General features: G+C 39.3%; 2 protein-coding genes across 3 annotated transcripts in view; both read left to right on the top strand.

The window, feature by feature from the left end:
- The window catches only part of kif14 (kinesin family member 14), a 38,112-nt gene extending 20,708 nt beyond the window's left edge, over positions 1-17,404 (top strand). The window contains exons 21-29 of the mRNA XM_061975991.2: positions 895-1,001; positions 1,387-1,487; positions 1,788-2,018; positions 4,264-4,451; positions 4,817-4,969; positions 6,473-6,595; positions 6,752-6,826; positions 10,420-10,570; positions 16,340-17,404. Of these exons, the coding sequence (XP_061831975.1) occupies positions 895-1,001; positions 1,387-1,487; positions 1,788-2,018; positions 4,264-4,451; positions 4,817-4,969; positions 6,473-6,595; positions 6,752-6,826; positions 10,420-10,570; positions 16,340-16,689 (1,479 nt within the window). The 3' untranslated portion in view covers positions 16,690-17,404. The remainder of the gene's footprint in view (positions 1-894; positions 1,002-1,386; positions 1,488-1,787; positions 2,019-4,263; positions 4,452-4,816; positions 4,970-6,472; positions 6,596-6,751; positions 6,827-10,419; positions 10,571-16,339) is intronic.
- Positions 17,405-17,672: 268 nt separating this feature from the next.
- Positions 17,673-18,947, top strand: part of LOC133616571 (adhesion G protein-coupled receptor D2) — a 314,512-nt gene continuing 313,237 nt past the window's right edge. For both annotated transcript variants that reach the window (XM_061976003.1, XM_061976002.1), the window contains exons 1-2: positions 17,673-17,889; positions 17,983-18,019. In XM_061976003.1, the coding sequence (XP_061831987.1) occupies positions 17,984-18,019 (36 nt within the window). In that variant the 5' untranslated portion in view covers positions 17,673-17,889; position 17,983. The remainder of the gene's footprint in view (positions 17,890-17,982; positions 18,020-18,947) is intronic.

Raw genomic sequence — 18,947 nt, 5'->3', positions numbered from 1 at the left:
CTACATATCTGTATGGGAGCAGGGAAGCTGAAAGTAATTTTGCAGGTCTGGATGATCGTTATTTAAATGGTTATCCAAGTTTGAAACGCAGGTGGTAATACTGTCTTTCCACCTTTGGCAAGACGGTATGTTTAAAGCACAGCTTGCAGCGTGGCACTTCCGTGTTAAAAGCGTCACCTTGATTGATGGTTTTGAAGCCCAAATACCTCCATATTGCACTTCACGCACTCTCTTTATTAACCAGTAGAATTGCCTTTATTTTATTTTTCCTCTCTACTCTGTTTCTGCTTGTGTGCTCTGTGAGTGTGTGCGCGCTGGCACATTAAACATGCTTCTCTGCTCTCTGCGTCACCGCCGCAAGGCAGCATGCGGATATAAAAAAAAAAAGTACCAGTATTTTACAAAGGCAGTATAGTAGTGTTTTCAATTCATTAGTACCGTGGTACGTTATTAGTATCGGTATACTGTACAACCCCAATATCATCCGCACCGTCTTCTTCTCAGCGCTGTCTCTCACACTCACTTTCTACGTTGATAAAAAAAGTAACACATGTATGCCAATCTCTTGCTATAAGCAAAATTATCAAAATGTTGCTTGCAACATGAAGCATAACAATTAGCCAAAGGACAGCTCTTATCTCAAAACACTCTTAAGTTGAGGCACCACTTAAGTTTCCTGTTGGGTGATAACATACAGTATGTAAATGTAAAAATATTTTGATAAGTTTTTAAAAGTGGGTTGTAGGGGATATGTCAAAACTAGATCTGATGATGGCTTGAATTGCAATTGGGTAATTACAGCTAATTTGAATGATTTATCTCAGACAACCCTTTTCAGCTTTACAAATGCATTTGTCACCACACTTTAGTTCATGCCGTGTTTAAACTCTACAGGGGGATCTTTCTTCAAAGGATGACGATGTGTTCTATGACCCTGATGATGAGTGGGAACAAGACATATCGTCTTCCTCTGCTTCCACGTCCACCTTCTCACGTCGAAGGTATTTATCCAGCCCTATACGTCTTCTTAATTGGACTTTTCACCTGACAGTTCTATCCTCGTCCATTTTTTTACTTTAAAAAAATAACAGGATGCCGCTGCAAACTGTTATGGAATGTATATATTTTTTTTCAGCAGTTAAAACTAATTGCCTTAGAAGAAGGGGCCAATAGTTGTGGGTTGATTTCCCCAAACATGTAGAGTCACAAATGCAGAACATCTGTCATCCCATGTGGTTATTATTGCTCTCATGTTGTGTCTTCTGCATTCTCCATTCCCATCATATTTTGTTTTATCTGATACTTTTGTTGTGTTTCATGACAAATAATATAATAAATTATGACAAATTAATTATAGACCATTACTTTTTTTGTATTATTTTATAGGAGCAGGAGTTTGTTAAAGAGCAAAAGAATCTCAGGACGTCTTTATGAGATCCGTGTCCATCCAATCCAGAGTCTGCTCAAAGGCTCCTGCAACTCTGATGGTAAGCCTTACAATACAAAATGAATTATTCTATCACAAAAACACCCGTATTGATAATTCTTCTGGGAGGATGCGCCCTGGAATGGGAATCAGGGAAGATCTACATTCCCAAACCCAAACCCCTGCTTGCACCTTTTAAAAGTAAAATGTAATCCAAGGGTGTTGCCACTTCAAATATAAACTGAGTCCTGGAGGATTATGTGACAAATTGACTTTTTAATATGACACAGTGTTGTAAAAAATGATGTCTGGTGAAGTCATCCCCACCCACACCCCCAAGTGATCGGCGTGTCTTTCCCAGGGTTAATGGGTGTGGCCACACCGCCCTCCAAACATTCCAGTGCCACAGAATCTGCCATGCCTGGTATATGCAAGGACCTGGTGGGCCAAGCGGTGGCTCGTCTGCGTGGTTTTGGAGGCACAGAGGAGAGCTTGGCTGATAAGCTTGCCTCAGACCTGCACCGGGTGTACACGGCAGTCCAGATCATTTCTGAGCTGTATGACAGTTTAGATGACGACAGCCAAGAGAGCGGTGAGATTCAACCTTGGTTATGTCCATGCTGAAAGAGAATAATAATGCTATGTCTTTCATAAACACCATTTTAGGGAATCAGAAGCTTTAAAATTGTTACTGAAAATTCAGGATTATGGATGTTGTAATGAATTAGGTACTTTTACAGGTATAACCCGAATTGTGTCGGTAGTTCCGGGCTCTGATTCACAAAAAATCAAACAATACCATATTTCAATACTGGAGGTGGGGGAAATAATCGATTTTTAGATGCATCGCAATTCGGAGATGGACGATAATGAAATCGATTAGTAAATTTCAATAACTGATAATCGATTTATTTATTGTAAAAAAGGTCATGCAGACAGTTCTATAATTTGGTTGCAGCAAGCCACCTCACCAAGAGGGCACTTTACAATTTTGCACACATTTCCATTACCGTAATTAAGTAAATGTGAGAATTATTTAACTGTTTCTTATTACAAATGTGCGGTTTTTTAAAAGTTGTTAGTGATAAATGCTTATTTAGTGAAACAAAAATAAATGTAAAACTGCATCAATATACATAAATTATAGATGCATCAATAATCGATTTTTAATTGAATCGTAGCTCCAGAATCGTAGCCGTAATCAAATTGTGAGGTGCCCAAAGATTCCCACCTCTATTCAATACATTTGCTGCATGTGATATCACGTTTGGTTGCAGACTATGCACTGGCTCAAGCGCCTGGGGGGCAAAAATACGTGTGCATAGTGGACTCCCTCTAGGTAATGTTGCATTTGTCCACGCCAACGAAGCAAGCATGCTGATAGAAAGCACTCAAAAGTAAAACTCCAATTTTCCAAATGCGCTAGGACGGTGCTAATTTACACTGGATATGCCATATACATGCTACTGATTAGCATTAGCGGTTTTAAATAACAATGTTAACACATCCAAATTTGCGAACGAAAACTACAACTAAAATACGCGTATTGCTCAAAACAGCTGATGTGTTAAAAGTACAGTACTTACAGTATAAACACTTTATAGGGCTCAGCGAACTGAAATGAAGCCATACTTGGAAATGAGACTCAGAAGTGTACAGCACAGTTATTATCAGCTCAGTGTTAAATGTTACACAAAACAATTAAAAATGTTATGTAAGAAATTAACATTTATTTCTACATGACACACAAAAGTACTGAAAACCTGTACCATATCGGTTATAAATAAATGATAAATGGGTTATACTTGTATAGCGCTTTTCTACCTTCAAGGTACTCAAAGCGCTTTGACAGTATTTCCACATTTACCCATTAACACACATTCACACGTGAAAGGTGCCCATCCCTTCTCACGACTGAAAAATTGTGTGGGAATCGTTGTTTCTCACAGGACTGCAATGTCTGGTGGTTGGAGGCAATATTGATTGATTGAGACTTTTATTAGTAGATTGCACAGTACAGTACATATTCCGTATAATTGACCACTAAATGGTAACACCCGAATAATCTTTTCAAATGTTTTTAAATTGGCGGTCCACGTTAATCAATTCATGGTAGGGGTCTAATTTGCATAATTGGCCATGATGCAAGTGCATCTAATTTTTAAAGGCTAAAAACATTTCACATGTATTCAAAGACAAATCTTAGTCTTATTAGTATTTACATGTTAGCCTTTTCTTATTTTATTTATGCTGTTTTGCTCTATTTGTACATGTTTTGTTGTTGATGAGCTTGTTTCTACAATGCGCCATGAACTGCATACATTACACTGGAAAGGTAACGTGTTACTGAACGACGAAAGAAGGTCTTCAGTCTCTTCTCGAAAGCTAGGCTGCACGCTTTGACACCATTCTTTTCACCTTTGTGTTAATTCCCTCGGTCTGTACCGTAAAACCGGAAAATGAATACATTTACTGGTATACCCTGGTAGTATCAAGAGGGGTCTGAATAATCTGTAAATAAATATACCCCCAAAAAATCACTAAGTTGGCAACACTAATAATAACCTGCTGTTATGTAGTCTTATTCTTTGACGGACCGGGGGTGTGTATGAGCTGTGATAAGAAGCGAATGTAGTGTTAAATGTATTTGTGTTGGGCCACCACCAACAGATACATGTACATAATATGTAATAAGAAATTATTATATACTGCAGTTACTCCTGAATATCACACTAGAATATATAACTAGCAAACAAAGACCTAATAACTGATCTCATAAAAGAGAGAAAATTGGCTAATATTTTGATAAAAATGTTTTCCCGCCCTCCCACTGTCAGTGTTTATGTGCAACTTGGCGGCTCAGACCGAGCTGATCAAGGCCACCGCAGCCACAGAGAGTGCGGTGTTTGTCGTCACGCAGTGGCTGGCCAATGTGAAAGCCTCCTGCGGCCCACTCTACACCCTCGTCGAAGAACTCAAGAGCCAAGTCAAGAAGATGGGAGGATTTCTCCAGCTGCTTATTCAAGTGAGCATAAACAAATTATTTTCCCGCAGTATCTAAAATACTTGAAGTGTGATAAATCTGAACTGGCAAATAATTTTGAAGATAGCGTTGGGTGGGCAATAAAAATGCAAAGCATTGATTGACAGGTCTTTGCTCTGAGCTGTTTGAGTCTATGGAAATGGCCCAGCACAGGGAATTCTCAACCTTGAGCCTCAAACAGAACATGAATATATGGAAAATGAATCTAAATTCCTCATAAGCCTCAGAACCTAAATACACAAATGTCGTCTGTCGAATATGCTGAGTGTTTTCTTAGATTGTTTGTTGATCAACAACTAAGTCCACTGAATAGTCCCCAGTTGACTGAATATATTCCCTTATTCCAGGGTTGTGAATCTGAGATCACAACAATGGTGGCTGAGGCACGAAAGAAAAGTGGCGGGTGCCTGAATGCTGCGTTGCTTGCACTTAGCCATCTGGCGGCGCTGTCAGGAATGCCGCTTAGTGTTCTGGAGCTGGGCGCCCATGCCACAGGCAAGGTAACGCCACCATTAATACCTCAATAGCAGCTGTCTCTGTCAGGCTCTGGGGTCAGCTGTAATTAAGCCCCTGTTCAACAATACCAACGAATAGAATATTACTTCTATGGAGCTCAGAGCTAGAAAAATATTGGGATGTGTGAAATTATTGAATTAAAACAGGTTTGTCTAATTCCTAGCTGCAGACATACACTTATAAATATCTTACAAGTGTATAAAATAGTAATTGTCTTGCCATTCTTCTTTGTTCCTTTCATTTTTTATCTGCATATATATATATATATATTTTTTTTTTCCATAAGCTGCCACAGGGTGGTATCATCATATATAAAAATTATAGAAACTATACATTACCGGTCAAAAGTTCTGGAACACCTATTTTATAGCTATGGATGGCTACTTTTTTTTGGCATTGACCGATTCTACACTGATTCATGTAGAATGAAACGGTGCCTGGGCTGTGCGTGACGTGGGGCCCTGTTGCCGACTTTTGCACTTTGGCACTTAGCGATCACTCCTGCAGCACTGAGAGTCAGTCAGTCAAACTACCTCTGGATAATGTTACAATTTTCATTGCGAACAAAAAATGTACCCGAAAAACTCTCCAATGTAAGTTGTAAGGCTGTTCTTTTTCAAAAAGCGCTAGCTTGATGCTTTGCTGCTAATATGCTAGTGATTAGCAATTTACATGGCGATTTTAACACCTCCAAATTTGGTAATGAAAACTTCAACTAAAATGCATGTTGGAATCAAGCAGCTGGTGCGTAATAAGTACAACACTTACAGTTTTAACCCTTTTTAAGGCGCAACAAAAAACACACCATAAACATTACACTACTGCCATCTAACGTCTTGGACTTGCAGCTGTCAGTGCAACTTAATGTTATATATGCAAGTGAGATAATACAAAAAATAAAACAAGATACAACAACTGTACAGCAGATATCATAATCTGCTCATTTTTAAATGTTGTAATAAAAAATTTGATTTTATTATCCCCCCCAAAAAGTAATATTTATTAACACACACAAAAGTACCAAAAATTGGTATTGTTGAGTACCAGTATCAATTTCCAGATGCCTGTAATCGTTAGTGTATCGGTTCAAAAATGTTTTGATAGCAGTATATTTATAGAAGTATGTCCACTTATTTGACTGGTTGTATAAATTTAACCACAACTTTTACATCCTTCGCTATCGATGATATCATTTTTTTAATAAAGTGATTTATTTATACTTTAATGTGAATGGTGTGTACTGCAAAGACAAAAGCATACAAACTGACTCTGTCCAAATATTTGCCAAGTTTACAGTAGCTTTGTTTACGAAACAAGATTGACAGCAAATAATGTTCAGTATGTGATTGTTGGGTAACAGGGCAAAAACACAAAACAAAATAATCACACATTTAACAACATTTTGGTGCACGTCTAGGTCTTAGTTCTTTTTTTGTTTTTTCCTTTTATTCTTCTTCTCTTACTACTTCTACTAATTCTTTTTTAAGGCATCCATTGTGGAGTATTTACTTAAAGGGGCCATTAAAGGCGTCCACTCACTCCTGGAAGCAAGCCTGATCATCACCAGAGAAATGCTAAGAGACGCTCAGCTGGCTCATCCAAGGAACCCAGTAAGATCAGAACCACTTTGGGCACCTAACTTTGTTAACATGCCTGTTTTGTTTGTTTTAGAATTGCCTTTGAATTAGTTAGTCATGCTTTCTGGTTTAAGGTCCTTAGTAACTAGTGCAATCATGGTTCTAGTAAAATGTTTTTGTTATTTCTAGGTGCTGCAGTGCCTCAAATCCAAGACACTTGATTTAGCCCACTCCTTGCAGAGATACATGCATCGTCACATAACGGTGAGTTGCAACCAACTAAAATAGGGGTATCCAAAGTGCGGCCCAGGGGCTATTTGTGGCCCGCAGATATTGGCCCTGCAACACATTTTAAAATGACCATTACTTGAAAAAAGTAAGAAAAAAAAATCATAAAAAATGGACTAAAAGAGTAAACTGGTGTAATGTCGATGCTAATAACATGCAGGTTGTTTTTTCTTTTTAAAAAAAACCTGAATATTTTACTGGCTTTGGAAATTAAAAATATCAAAATGGCCTCCGCATCCTTTTAATTTGGAAAATGTTGGGGCATCCTTGAACTAAATAAAAAAACATTTTTCATTATTTTGCTATTTCTAAGTATGCTCCTATTGTGTGTCCCCTTATTGCATGGTTTCATAGATGTCATCAAGAACTAAATGCTAGCTTGTGGTTGATTTGTTCCCCAAAAATGTACTTCACTTTAAAAGCAATTATCTTGAAAACTACCAAGTCTAGCTCAATGAAATTAAGCAGTTCAGATGTAGAACATCCTAAGTTTACAACCAATTTCATAAGCGTTCGGCACACGACAAGTCGGTTGTTAAGCTCTTGCCAAACATGCTCTAGATGTCTCCGGTAACATTATCCCGTGCGGAAGTGATTCAAGGGTACACTTAGACCAAATCTTGATCTGTTTCTGTACATTCTGTGAAAATTCTAGGTTATTTCAACAAAAACTGCCAAATTATTTGCCTGCAAAAAGTCACATTTTTGGGGGGACACTCCGTTTGTGTGTATATATACAGTATGTATGTATGTATGTGTGTATATATATATATATATATATATATATATATATATATATGTATGTATGTGTATATATATATATATATATATATATATATATATATATATGTCAAAATAAACTTCATTAACGTATAGATTCATTCGGTCACAACATTAGGTACACCTGCACACTCGCTGAGCAATTCCGGCTCTGCATGAAATATGCTTTCATCAGCATTTATGTTACTGCATGTCTAAATAAGTGCTTTCACCTCACGGTGACGTCAAGACGCAGCCAGACTGGAAAACCCCGCGAACAGAGGCATCCAAAACTGCAGGCAATCTCACACCAAAATGCATGAACCTTATGATTTGACACTTTGGCCTTATTTAACACAAGTTGCCAACATTGTTACAAGATAAATAAGTCAGAAAATACTAAATTTGCTTAGATAGTAAAAATGTAAAATTATCTTCAACGGTGCACAAACTTAAAGGCTGCAAATTAATATGTAATCCCACAACAGACCTATTAAAGCCCGCGCTCACCCTTTATTGCTGGCATAAACCTCAGAGCGCTTATCTCTCTTCTGTCACTTGCCACCATCTTTCAGGTAATGAATGTGTTGAATGAAGTGACATCACTCACAGCCAACAGCCTTATTTGCCGTTATCTTTGCCGTCCAAACTAGCCATTTTTTTGTTTTACCATTCATTGACACCTTTTAGGCGCGGGACCGTTTTTACAACCGCAGTGTCACTGTTGTCAAGCACACCTGAGTTAAAGCTGAAGCAAATACTTGATACCGGTACTCGACCGTATCAATTTTCCATACTTTTGTGTGTTATTAAATGTGAATTATTTAATAATCAAATCTTATTTTTAATGTGACATTTGAAAATTGTGCTATATAGTTTTAGATATTTTAAACTTTGTATCATTTATATATGATTTCCATGACACATTTTCATCAATCTCAGCTGCCGCGACCCCGAAAGGGACAAGCGGTAGGAAATGGATGGATGGATGGATGGATTTTCATCAATCATAACTCCCACAAAACTTAAGCCCTTTTGTTCTTTGAATCACAACTTCGACATACAATGAGGCATCCACACTATTCCTACCACTACAAAAAATAATAAATTATGTTTTACCTGTTAACATCAAACCATCTTTTAATTTTAATAAACATTTTTTCAACCACATCAACACATCTGTAATATTTTTTCCTGAATAAAATAGGGTTAAATTGGCCCTAGTGTGTGAATGTGAGTGTGAATGTTGTCTGTCTATCTGTGTTGGCCCTGCGATGAGGTGGCGACTTGTCCAGGGTGTACCCTGCCTTCCACCCGAATGCAACTGAGATAGGCTCCAGCACCCCCCGCGACCCTGAAAGGGACAAGCGGTAGAAAAATGTATGGACGCATGTGTCGTCCGCAAATAAAATACACTTAAACAGTTTGAAAACCACAGTATTATCATTGACATACATGATAAAACAGTAAAACGAGAGAAAAAGATACAACTACACTGCAGAAAGTCAGTGTTCAAAAACAAGAAAAAACAAAACAAGAATTAGGGGTATTTTATTTGAACCAAGCAAAATTATCTGCCAATAGAACAAGAACATTTGGCTTGTCAAAACTTTCCAAAACAAGTAAAATTAGCTAACTTCAATGAACCCAAAAACACCTTCAAATAAGTATATTTTCACTAATAACAAGTGCATTTTTGTTGGTGAAAAAAGAAAGAAAAAGAGACCTTTTTGCTCAATATGTTGACATTTTTTCTTGAATTAAGTAAGTGCTCAGGCCATTATCTTGACATAATGATATGTGCTCGGCATTACATTACAACCAGCAAACTTATACTAAAAACTAAGTTATTGTTCTTAATGTAAAGGCAACAAGGCAACCGCTTGTTACTCTCGGGGTCTCCTAGTCGCTCAGGCAAATCATATTGTCTGAAAATGCATTTTTCCATCGATAACGTGACATCATCGCGCCAAGTGCGTGCTCTTTCAGTCAATTAGTACGCATATACACAGCCCGACCCCCGGCCAAAATGTTTTTAATTGTAATTTTGAAGAATTTATCTGAATGTGCATGAACCTTTTTTGTTCAAAATTGTTAGAAATGTTGAATGTTTAAATATTAACTGTCAGTTTACTGTACAGTGCCAACTGTACTACTATATGAGTACGTATTTTCTATCGTTTCATTGAAAATAAAATAGCAAAGTCCATTTGGCTGTCATCTGTTTTAATTATGAGACACAATTGTGCCAAAGTCATGATTTTTTTTTTTCATGCTTGAAATAAGAAATGATTACTTTAAAAAAGTAGTTTTACACTTGTGGGTGTAGATGACACAGCTTTGCAACAGTTGATATTCTAGTTTCAAGCATGTTTTACTCAATATAGGTCATAACATCTTAGCAACAAGCTGTAATATCTTACTGAGATAATTTAGGACCAAAACCCTTAAAACAAGTAAAACACTCTAACATAAAATCTGCTTAGTGAGGAGTATTATCTTATCAGACAGAAAATAAGCAAATATCACCATTATTTGAGATATTTGATCTTACTTAGATTTCAGTTTTTGCAGTGTACTTTGCGACCAAAGTCATTGTAAGTTGTCAGCCCCAAATGGGAACATGCGTTCTTATTGACCGCGAAAGAAAGGTACGATGTAGATAAGGCTTTAGGTCCTTTTAGACGTCTGCACTCACTGTGTTGCAGTTACGCCCTCATAGCTTACGTTATACTAACTGGTTGATCTCATCTGTTTAGTTCACCGAACCTTTCATGTATATATTTGTGTGTGTTTATTGTTTCAAACAGGAAAGGGAAAATGATCAGGAGTGTGTGGAAGAAGGGGAGCAAGAGGCTTCAGTCTCCAAATTACAGACTTTGAGAGCAACGGCAACCACATTGTTTAAGTTGAACCAGGCCATCAAGCAGCTCCACTGCTGTTTGTCCAACACCCTGAAAGGTGAGGTTTCTGACACACGTGCCCTGCTATGTGGGGATAAAAAGCTCCCTGAAACTTCTTCTACTTTACAATGTATGTCATGATCTGTAAGGACTTTCATGCCTTAAAGGGCTCCTCTTATACTGACAATTATTTAATAGTTCTGGACTTAAAGAAGTTTCAGCACATTTTAAAACACCCGCTTTTAGCTCCAAAATGCATCAGCCTGCTGGCGTCACCTACAGAAAACTGGAGGCAATTTCATATTGCGTAGTATGTATTTTGGTAGCGTCTTCATCCTGAATCACAACATTTTCACAAGAAATCTGTAGGAATTATCAACAATTATCAATCAGATGCATTGTTGCATGTTGTAGCAATATAAATGAGGAAGGGGTCAGCCTGCATACATTTCTAAATGATGGGAATATAAGGAAAGTAAGGACCACTACAGTAAAACTGACTCATGCAAAATGGGACGGACCAAGCAAGAGGAATGTAATTTGCAGCGATCAGTTCAATGATTCAGACTTTGGGGGAAAAAAAGGGGGTTTTAGTCAGAGTTTGAATGGAAAAAATTTCAAAGACTCATCATGAGCACCCTCGAGGGGAGAAAGACTAAGTCAGAACCTGTGGGAAATCGGAGAAAGAAGAGCAGACACGGCCGCTAGGATTCTATTTGGTGTCCTCTTCTACTGATGTTTTCCTTAAAGGGGAACATTATCAAAATTTCAGAAGGGTTAAAACCATTAAAAATCAGTTCCCAGTGGCTTATTATATTTTTCGAAGTTTTTTTTCAAAATTTTACCCATCACACAATATCCCTAAAAAAAGCTTCAAAGTGCCTGATTTTAACCATCGTTATAAACACCCGTCCATTTTCCTGTGACGTCACATAGTGAAGCCAACACAAACAAACATGGCGGAAAGCAAGCTATAGCGACAATAGCTCGGATTCAGACTCGGATTTCAGCGGCTTAAGCGATTCAACAGATTACGAATGTATTGAAACGGATGGTTGTAGTGTGGAGGCAGGTAGCGAAAACTAAATTGAAGAAGAAACTGAAGCTATTGAGCCATATCGGTTTGAACTGTATGCAAGCGAAAACGACACGACAGCCAGCGACACGGGAGAAAGCGAGGACGAATTCGGCAATCGCCTTCTAACCAACGATTGGTATGTGTTTGTTTGGCATTAAAGGAAACTAACAACTATGAACTAGGTTTACAGCATATGAAATACATTTGGCAACAACATGCACTTTGAGAGTGCAGACAGCCCAATTTTCATCAATTAATATATTCTGTAGACATACCCTCATCCACGCTCTTTTCCTGAAAGCTGATCTGTCCAGTTTAAGGGACGGTGTGAGCCAAGACATCCAGGGGGGTTTAGCTCGCTCGTCTGCGGGAACAAACTCAATCTCAATCAATCAATCTTTATTTATATAGCCCTAAATCACAAGTGTCTCAAAGGGCTGCACAAGCCACAACGACATCCTCGGTACAAAGCCCACATACGGGCAAGGAAAAACTCACCCCAGTGGGACGTCGATGTGAATGACTATGAGAAACCTTGGAGAGGACCGCATATGTGGGTAACCCCCCCCCTCTAGGGGAGACCGAAAGCAATGGATGTCGAGTGGGTCTGACATAATATTGTGAGAGTCCAGTCCATAGTGGATCCAACATAATAGTAAGAGTCCAGTCCATAGTGGGGCCAGCAGGACACCATCCCGAGCGGAGACGGGTCAGCAACGCAGAGATGTTCCCAGCCGATGCACAGGCGAGCGGTCCACCCCGGGTCCCGACTCTGGACAGCCAGCACTTCATCCATGGCCACCGGACCTGTGCCCCCCCCCCTCAAGGAAAAGGGGAGCAGAGGAGAAAAGAAAAGAAACGGCAGATCAACTGGTCTAACAGGGGGGCTATTTAAAGGCTAGAGTATACAAATGAGTTTTAAGATGGGACTTAAATGCTTCTACTGAGGTAGCATCTCTAATTGTTACCGGGAGGGCATTCCATAGTACTGGAGCCCGAATAGAAAACGCTCTATAGCCCGCAGACTTTTTTTGGGCTCTGGGAATCACTAATAAGCCGGAGTTCTTTGAACGCAGATTTCTTGCCGCCATTGCTTGCCGTGCTACCGAGGGCCTTTGTCCCTGAATTGCTCACACACTCCGGCAGATTCAATGGGGGTCTGGCGGCAGATTTCTTTGACTTTATCGTTGGAAATGCATCTGCTTTGAGTGTCGCAGGATATCCACACATTCTTGCCATCTCTGTCGTAGCATAGCTTTCGTCGGTAAAGTGTGCGGAACAAACGTCCAATTTCTTGCCACTTTCGCATCTTTGGGCCACTGGTGCAACTTGAATCTGTCCCTGTTCGTGTTGTTACACCCTCCGACAACACACCGACGAGGCATGATGTCTCCAAGGTACGGAAAACAGTCGAAAAAACGGAAAATAACAGAGCTGATTTGACTCGGTGTTTGAGAAAATGGCAGATTGCTTCCCGATGTGACGTCACAACGTGACGTCATCGCTCCGAGAGCGAATATTAGAAAGGCGTTTAATTCGCCAAAATTCACCCATTTAGAGTTCGGAAATCGGTTAAAAAAATATATGGTCTTTTTTCTGCAACATCAAGGTATATATTGACGCTTACATAGGTCTGGTGATAATGTTCCCCTTTAATATGCTTGACACTAGGCCACCTACTCAGTGGCCTAGGGGTTTGAGTGTCCGCCCTGAGATCGGTAGGTTGTGAGTTCAAACCCCGGCCGAGTCATACCGAAGACTATACAAATCGGACCCATTACCTCCCTGCTTGGCACTCAGCATCAAGGGTTGGAATTGGGGGTTAAATCACCAAAAATGCGGCCACCGCTGCTGCTCACTCCTCCCCTCACCTCCCAGGGGGTGATCAAGGGGATGGGTCAAATGCAGAGGACAAATTTCACCACACCTAGTGTGTGTGTGTGTGTGACAATCATTGGTACCGGTACTTTAACTTAACTTTAACTTGAGGAAATGCTGAAAGGGCATGAGGAAACACAGGCTATGGTGTCTATGGAAAAGGACATGGAACAGCAGGGAAGTCTGGAAATGGCGATTATTTATTTATATTCATTTATTGCTCATAATCCAGGCATGTAATTTTTCCGTCTATAGTCGGAAATCCGTCTTTTTTATCTCTGTAAAAATATTAAAAAATATTTTCCGTTTTCCTTCGTTTTTTCCGACCTACAATGTGTGTTAAAATCTTGATCCGTCTCTTTGCCACACTTGCCAACAACTACGGTTTTCCCGTAAGGAGTACAGTTTTTGATAATCCAGTGGTAAAAACTACGGTTTTCCATAAAAAATTAACTTAAAAATCGAAGCTACGTAGCGAAGCAATCATCACTGATTATTGGTTGGTTTACATATACCGTAAGAACATCTAAGATTGGTTGGTGGTTTACTATGATGAGGCAAGATAGGGTGGGTCATCAAACCAGGAAGGGATATCACAACATATCTTAAATGACGACGAGAGTCGGAGAGGAGAAGAGTGAATATTCAAGCGGGTGATTTTATATATTTAAAAAACTAGTGGATGATGGCAGAGGGATTCTCTTCTTTAGATTTTTCTTTTAGCGACGTCCAGGAAACCCACAATGCGTCTACTTGGCCACATTTGGAGAAATATATGCGTCTGGATTAGGGATGTCCCGATCCGATATTTGGATCGGATCGTCCGCCGATATTTGCCAAAAGTTGCGTATCGGCAAGGCATGGGAAAATGCCGATCCAGATCCAGTTTAAAAAAAAACTCCGGTCCGTGTTTTCCAACGCACCGATTTAAATAATACATTCCACTTTTCTGCTGCTCCGTAATTTCCGTTCCGCATTTTCCAGCACACCTTCAACACATCCACAGGTCTGTGGAATCTCACGCAGTTGCTTTTAGCTGCTGGCATTACACGACAGGCTCTTCTCACTCTTTCCTGTGTCTCCCTCTCACAGACAGCAAGCGCACCTTCTTACATAAACGTCACATACTGTCACGTCATACGTCACGTCATACGTCACGTCATACGTCACATACGTATAGGTCACATACGTATACGTCCTCCCCGAGCAGAGAGGTAGCAGCATGGCTAACGTTAGCTGTGATGCTAGCGCAGCCGCTAAGGTGCGCGCCTGCTCAAACGTCCTCTGCGCACGGCAAATCTATGCCATGCACAAAATCAAATAAAAAAATAAGCGCATAACAATTTTCGACACACGGACACGACAGAGAAAACCGTTTTCGTCATCATTGTTCAAATATTGTAATGTCTGTCGAGACGCTTATCTCCGTTCGGTGCCACAAGTCCACACCATGAAAATGCTGAGGCAAAAATTTCCAGATCAACACCGTCTGAAAAATTAGTGATCTTTTTAGTTGTGATTTCCTTCTCTGCATGAAAGTTTAAAAGTAGCATATATTAATGCAGTATGAAGGAGAATGTTTTAATGTAGAAATGCAAGCCTTGAAAGAAAATTTTGAAAATCAAGACTACATTTCCTGCAAATGGGTGCATTTCTACCCTATATTTTAACTTTAGATTTATTCTCATATCAAACTCTTTTGGCTGTCTTTTTGACACTTACATCCGGCGCCCCCCTCCACACTCCGGATTATAAATAATGTAAATAATTCAATGTGATTATCTTGTGTGATGACTGTATTATGATGATAGTATATATCTGATAGTATATATCTGTATCATGAATCAATTTAAGTGGACCCCGACTTTTTGGGGTGTTACCATTTAGTGGTCAATTGTACGGAATATGTACTTCACTGTGCAACCTACTAATAAAAGTCTCAATCAATCAATCAAAACACATAGAATCATCATACTGCTGTGATTATATGCATCAAGTGTTCATTCAAGGCTAAGGCAAAATATCGAGATATATATCGTGTATCGCAATATGGCCTTAAAATATCGCAATATTAAAAAAAGGCCATATCGCCCAGCCCTAGTTTCAATGATGCCATTTCTGTTTGTCATGTAAAATTTAGTCTATTTTGTGTTTATCCTTGAATAAACAGGTCAGTTTCTTGTTACCAACCATTGTGTATTATTCAAACTCCCCTAATTCAGCTGGCTAGTTGTTATCAAGAGTACTAAAACCCTTTTCAACATGATTCTGACAACTAAGTAGGCTAAATAACTTTAAACTTTAATACATGCTCGGATAGGCCAGTATCTGTCAGTATCGGTATCGGATCGGAAGTGCAAAAACAATATCGGTATCGGATCGGAAGTGCAAAAACCTGGATCGGGACATTCCTAGTCTGGATAAAACAATGCCCAAAACATTCATTTTAGTTGTTTACCATGTAAGCCCAAATCAAAACTGCTCTCGACATGGAAGACAGGGAATACACATTTAAGAACACAGGTCCAGGCACCTGTGTTTTTAAAGCCCTGGACCTGTGGCCCCCAGACCCCCAGTTGTTTTTCAGTCTTTTTCATTAAGTTCAAATCACATGCCTGATAATCTTAACCATATCAGTTTTGAAGTAATCAGGGTGACAAAACATGCAATGAAGTGATCAAAAATAATAGTTTCACCTGCCTTTTATCCACACTGTCTATGCGTGGAAATGGGCTCCAGTTCTGTAGATGACGTCACACCAAGAGGGGGCGGCATATCAAGTCTGGCATTGCAAAAAGGAAGAGAACTTGTTAGTGATTTTGCTCATCCAGACTCTATAGGTCCTTTTAACCGCATGCAACCATCCCCCAGGCAATCGGCACTCCAATCTCAGCAGCTGCAAAGAGCTCATCTCCACGTCGGCCACGGATGTTGATGAGATTATCAGTGGCCTCTCCAAAGAAGGAGCACTTTCCCCGCATCCTCCCCGTGGCCAGGCTCTGACGGCTGCCCAAGACGAGCTGCACTCTGCCCTGCAGTCTCTACGCGCGCCCTGGGACCAGCAGGAGGCTGTCGGGAGCAGCAGCACCGTCACGACGGATGAAAGCAAAGAAGATGCTCGGCTACCCAAAGAAAGCGGCGGTAGAAACCGAGGCGTTAATGCGTTTGTATATTCCCTCCCTCTAGGCGTCATGTCCAGTGGTAGCCCACGCTGGGTCTAATATTTATAATGAAGAAATCACTGTGGAAATGAGAGGACAGTAGACACAGCTTGGGTTTCTCCAATCAAGTCAATACAGAATTATATTTGCACTCACTAAATGCTCCCTAACAGTGTTTAAATGTTTTGTGTGTGAGATTTTTATGCTATTTTGACACCTGCGGGAGGAAGAGAAGAGCACTGCTGTTGACATGTGGTGGATAAACACTGCCTGACCAAGTAAAAGGTCACAGATGTAATATTTTAATAGCTTTGATCATGGCACACATCTTTTCCACAAGCTTCTGCATTGTAACATTTACTTCTGCCCAGATTTGCTTTCAATTTTTGTCATCCTTTTCACTTTTTAACAGTTGTTAACACGATTTTTTTTCCAGTAACTTCCTCATGTTTTCTTATGCGTAATGAGCGCCAGTAATTGGACCTTTTTGGATTAAAGTTTTCAACTCTGCATCAATTAGGGTTAAATGACAGCAGGAGCAGTCCAAATATAGGCTTTAAATATATTTGCTTAGTTAAGTCCAAGAGGTGACTTTCTATTTTTTTTGGTCTGGCAGTGTATATGCACTTGATTTCTATATTTTAGTGTTTGTAATTGTGTCACAAATACGATACATTTTATTGACATAAAAAAAAAACACTGGTGTTGACATCTGGCTTTCCCTGAACTCACTTTAATATTATGACAAATCTACACATTAAAATGAGAACACTTGCATCTTTCCAGCCAAAGTAACTGCTCTGTTATTACATTGACATTCTTAGTTTAGTTAGTTTATTATTTCTTCGGTCAGTGGTATGTGGTACATTGTGGTATGTGTAATCTGTTTTAATAATATTTTTGATTATTTTTACTTTATTTTACAACAAAAGTGTATACTGTACTTCTGTGTAGAGTAGAGTAGAAAATAAACCACACTGGTGATTAATGCATGACGTCACCGGGCAAACCTCAATCCAGACTGTGGAGAGAAGAGACGTTCAAGGACCTCGGAGGGTCCTCGGACTTTGGGGCGCTGTCTTTTCCTACTTGTTACACCCACTTTTACAGCTTCCTCGCGTCAACTAAACTCGATCCAATCCAACGTTGAACTGGTTGAAAAACACGAGTAAGTATTTGGTCGACTCGAAACGTAAGTGGACAGATTGATGCTGCGTTCACGACCTGGAGTGCTAAATGTTTCAAGGACAATTATTTAAGGTAAGTCGCTTCTTTTTCATATTTTACACAAAAAGGAACGCCAAATTGTTAAAATAATTATTTGTCCGCTGATATAACTTTTCTGATTTTCAGGATGCACCGGTCAATGGCTCCCAATTTAAGTCTGCTTGTAAGTATTTGTTTTTAATTACCGGATTTTGTTTACGTCAAGGGATACCGCTCATTTTGGTACCGATTCGATACCAAGTAATTACAGGGGTGCTGATACTCTTGACTTAAAATTGTTCAAGAACCTTTGAATGGTTTTGTAATTTAAAAAAAAATACTTTTTGATGATCATTATAACATAAACAACACATAATTCAAGCATGATTATAGTATAACAAACAGGATTCAAGCAGGAAAAATAATAGATTACTCCCAGAAAGTACACTACATTTTCTCTTGAATGTTAAATGCACATGTTCAACTATTCAACGTTGGAGTACTTTTTGCACGACTTGACCAAGATGACCCCCAACAATTCATCAACAGTTCCTTGCCATTGCATCCTTCAGACAGAATGTTTTTAGAAGGGGCCATTGAGCATCAAGTGTCATTCAACATGTTGCAAGAAAGAGACTGAAAGTGTCAGGGGTGACGTTTGTTTTTCTGTCAATTTGTGTCAAATACATTTTTGCCGCTACAGAGCAGCAACTTGTGCAAAAAGTACTGAATTGAAGACAGTTTGACATGTGATTAAAAAAGTTTAGGAAAGACTTAAATTCATAATATCACTAACTTCGTGAGTACTAAATATTAACAAACTGAATCTGTAATTAGTACATGAACTAGTGTCTTTCATAGGACTGCAATCTATTTGTGGCTGAGAGCAAAATGGTGTAATGAAGTCATTGTCATATTTGCATAATTGGCCATGATGTATTTGCATGTATTCGTACAGGACGCTGTAGGGGAGAGGAATAATGTTGTGGGAGTCAAAAAAGGGTATTTAATGCTGTGTGAAGTTGCTAACCCCTGCCTGTCTTCCTATTTGATGGGATGCCGCAACAAATGACTAAAAAGAAACACTGTAAATACAACAATGTAACTACAAA

The sequence above is a fragment of the Nerophis lumbriciformis genome, linkage group LG14 (genome assembly GCF_033978685.3).
Source record: "Nerophis lumbriciformis linkage group LG14, RoL_Nlum_v2.1, whole genome shotgun sequence".
NCBI lineage: Eukaryota > Metazoa > Chordata > Actinopteri > Syngnathiformes > Syngnathidae > Nerophis > Nerophis lumbriciformis.
This window is presented reverse-complemented; position numbering and strand designations above follow the sequence as displayed.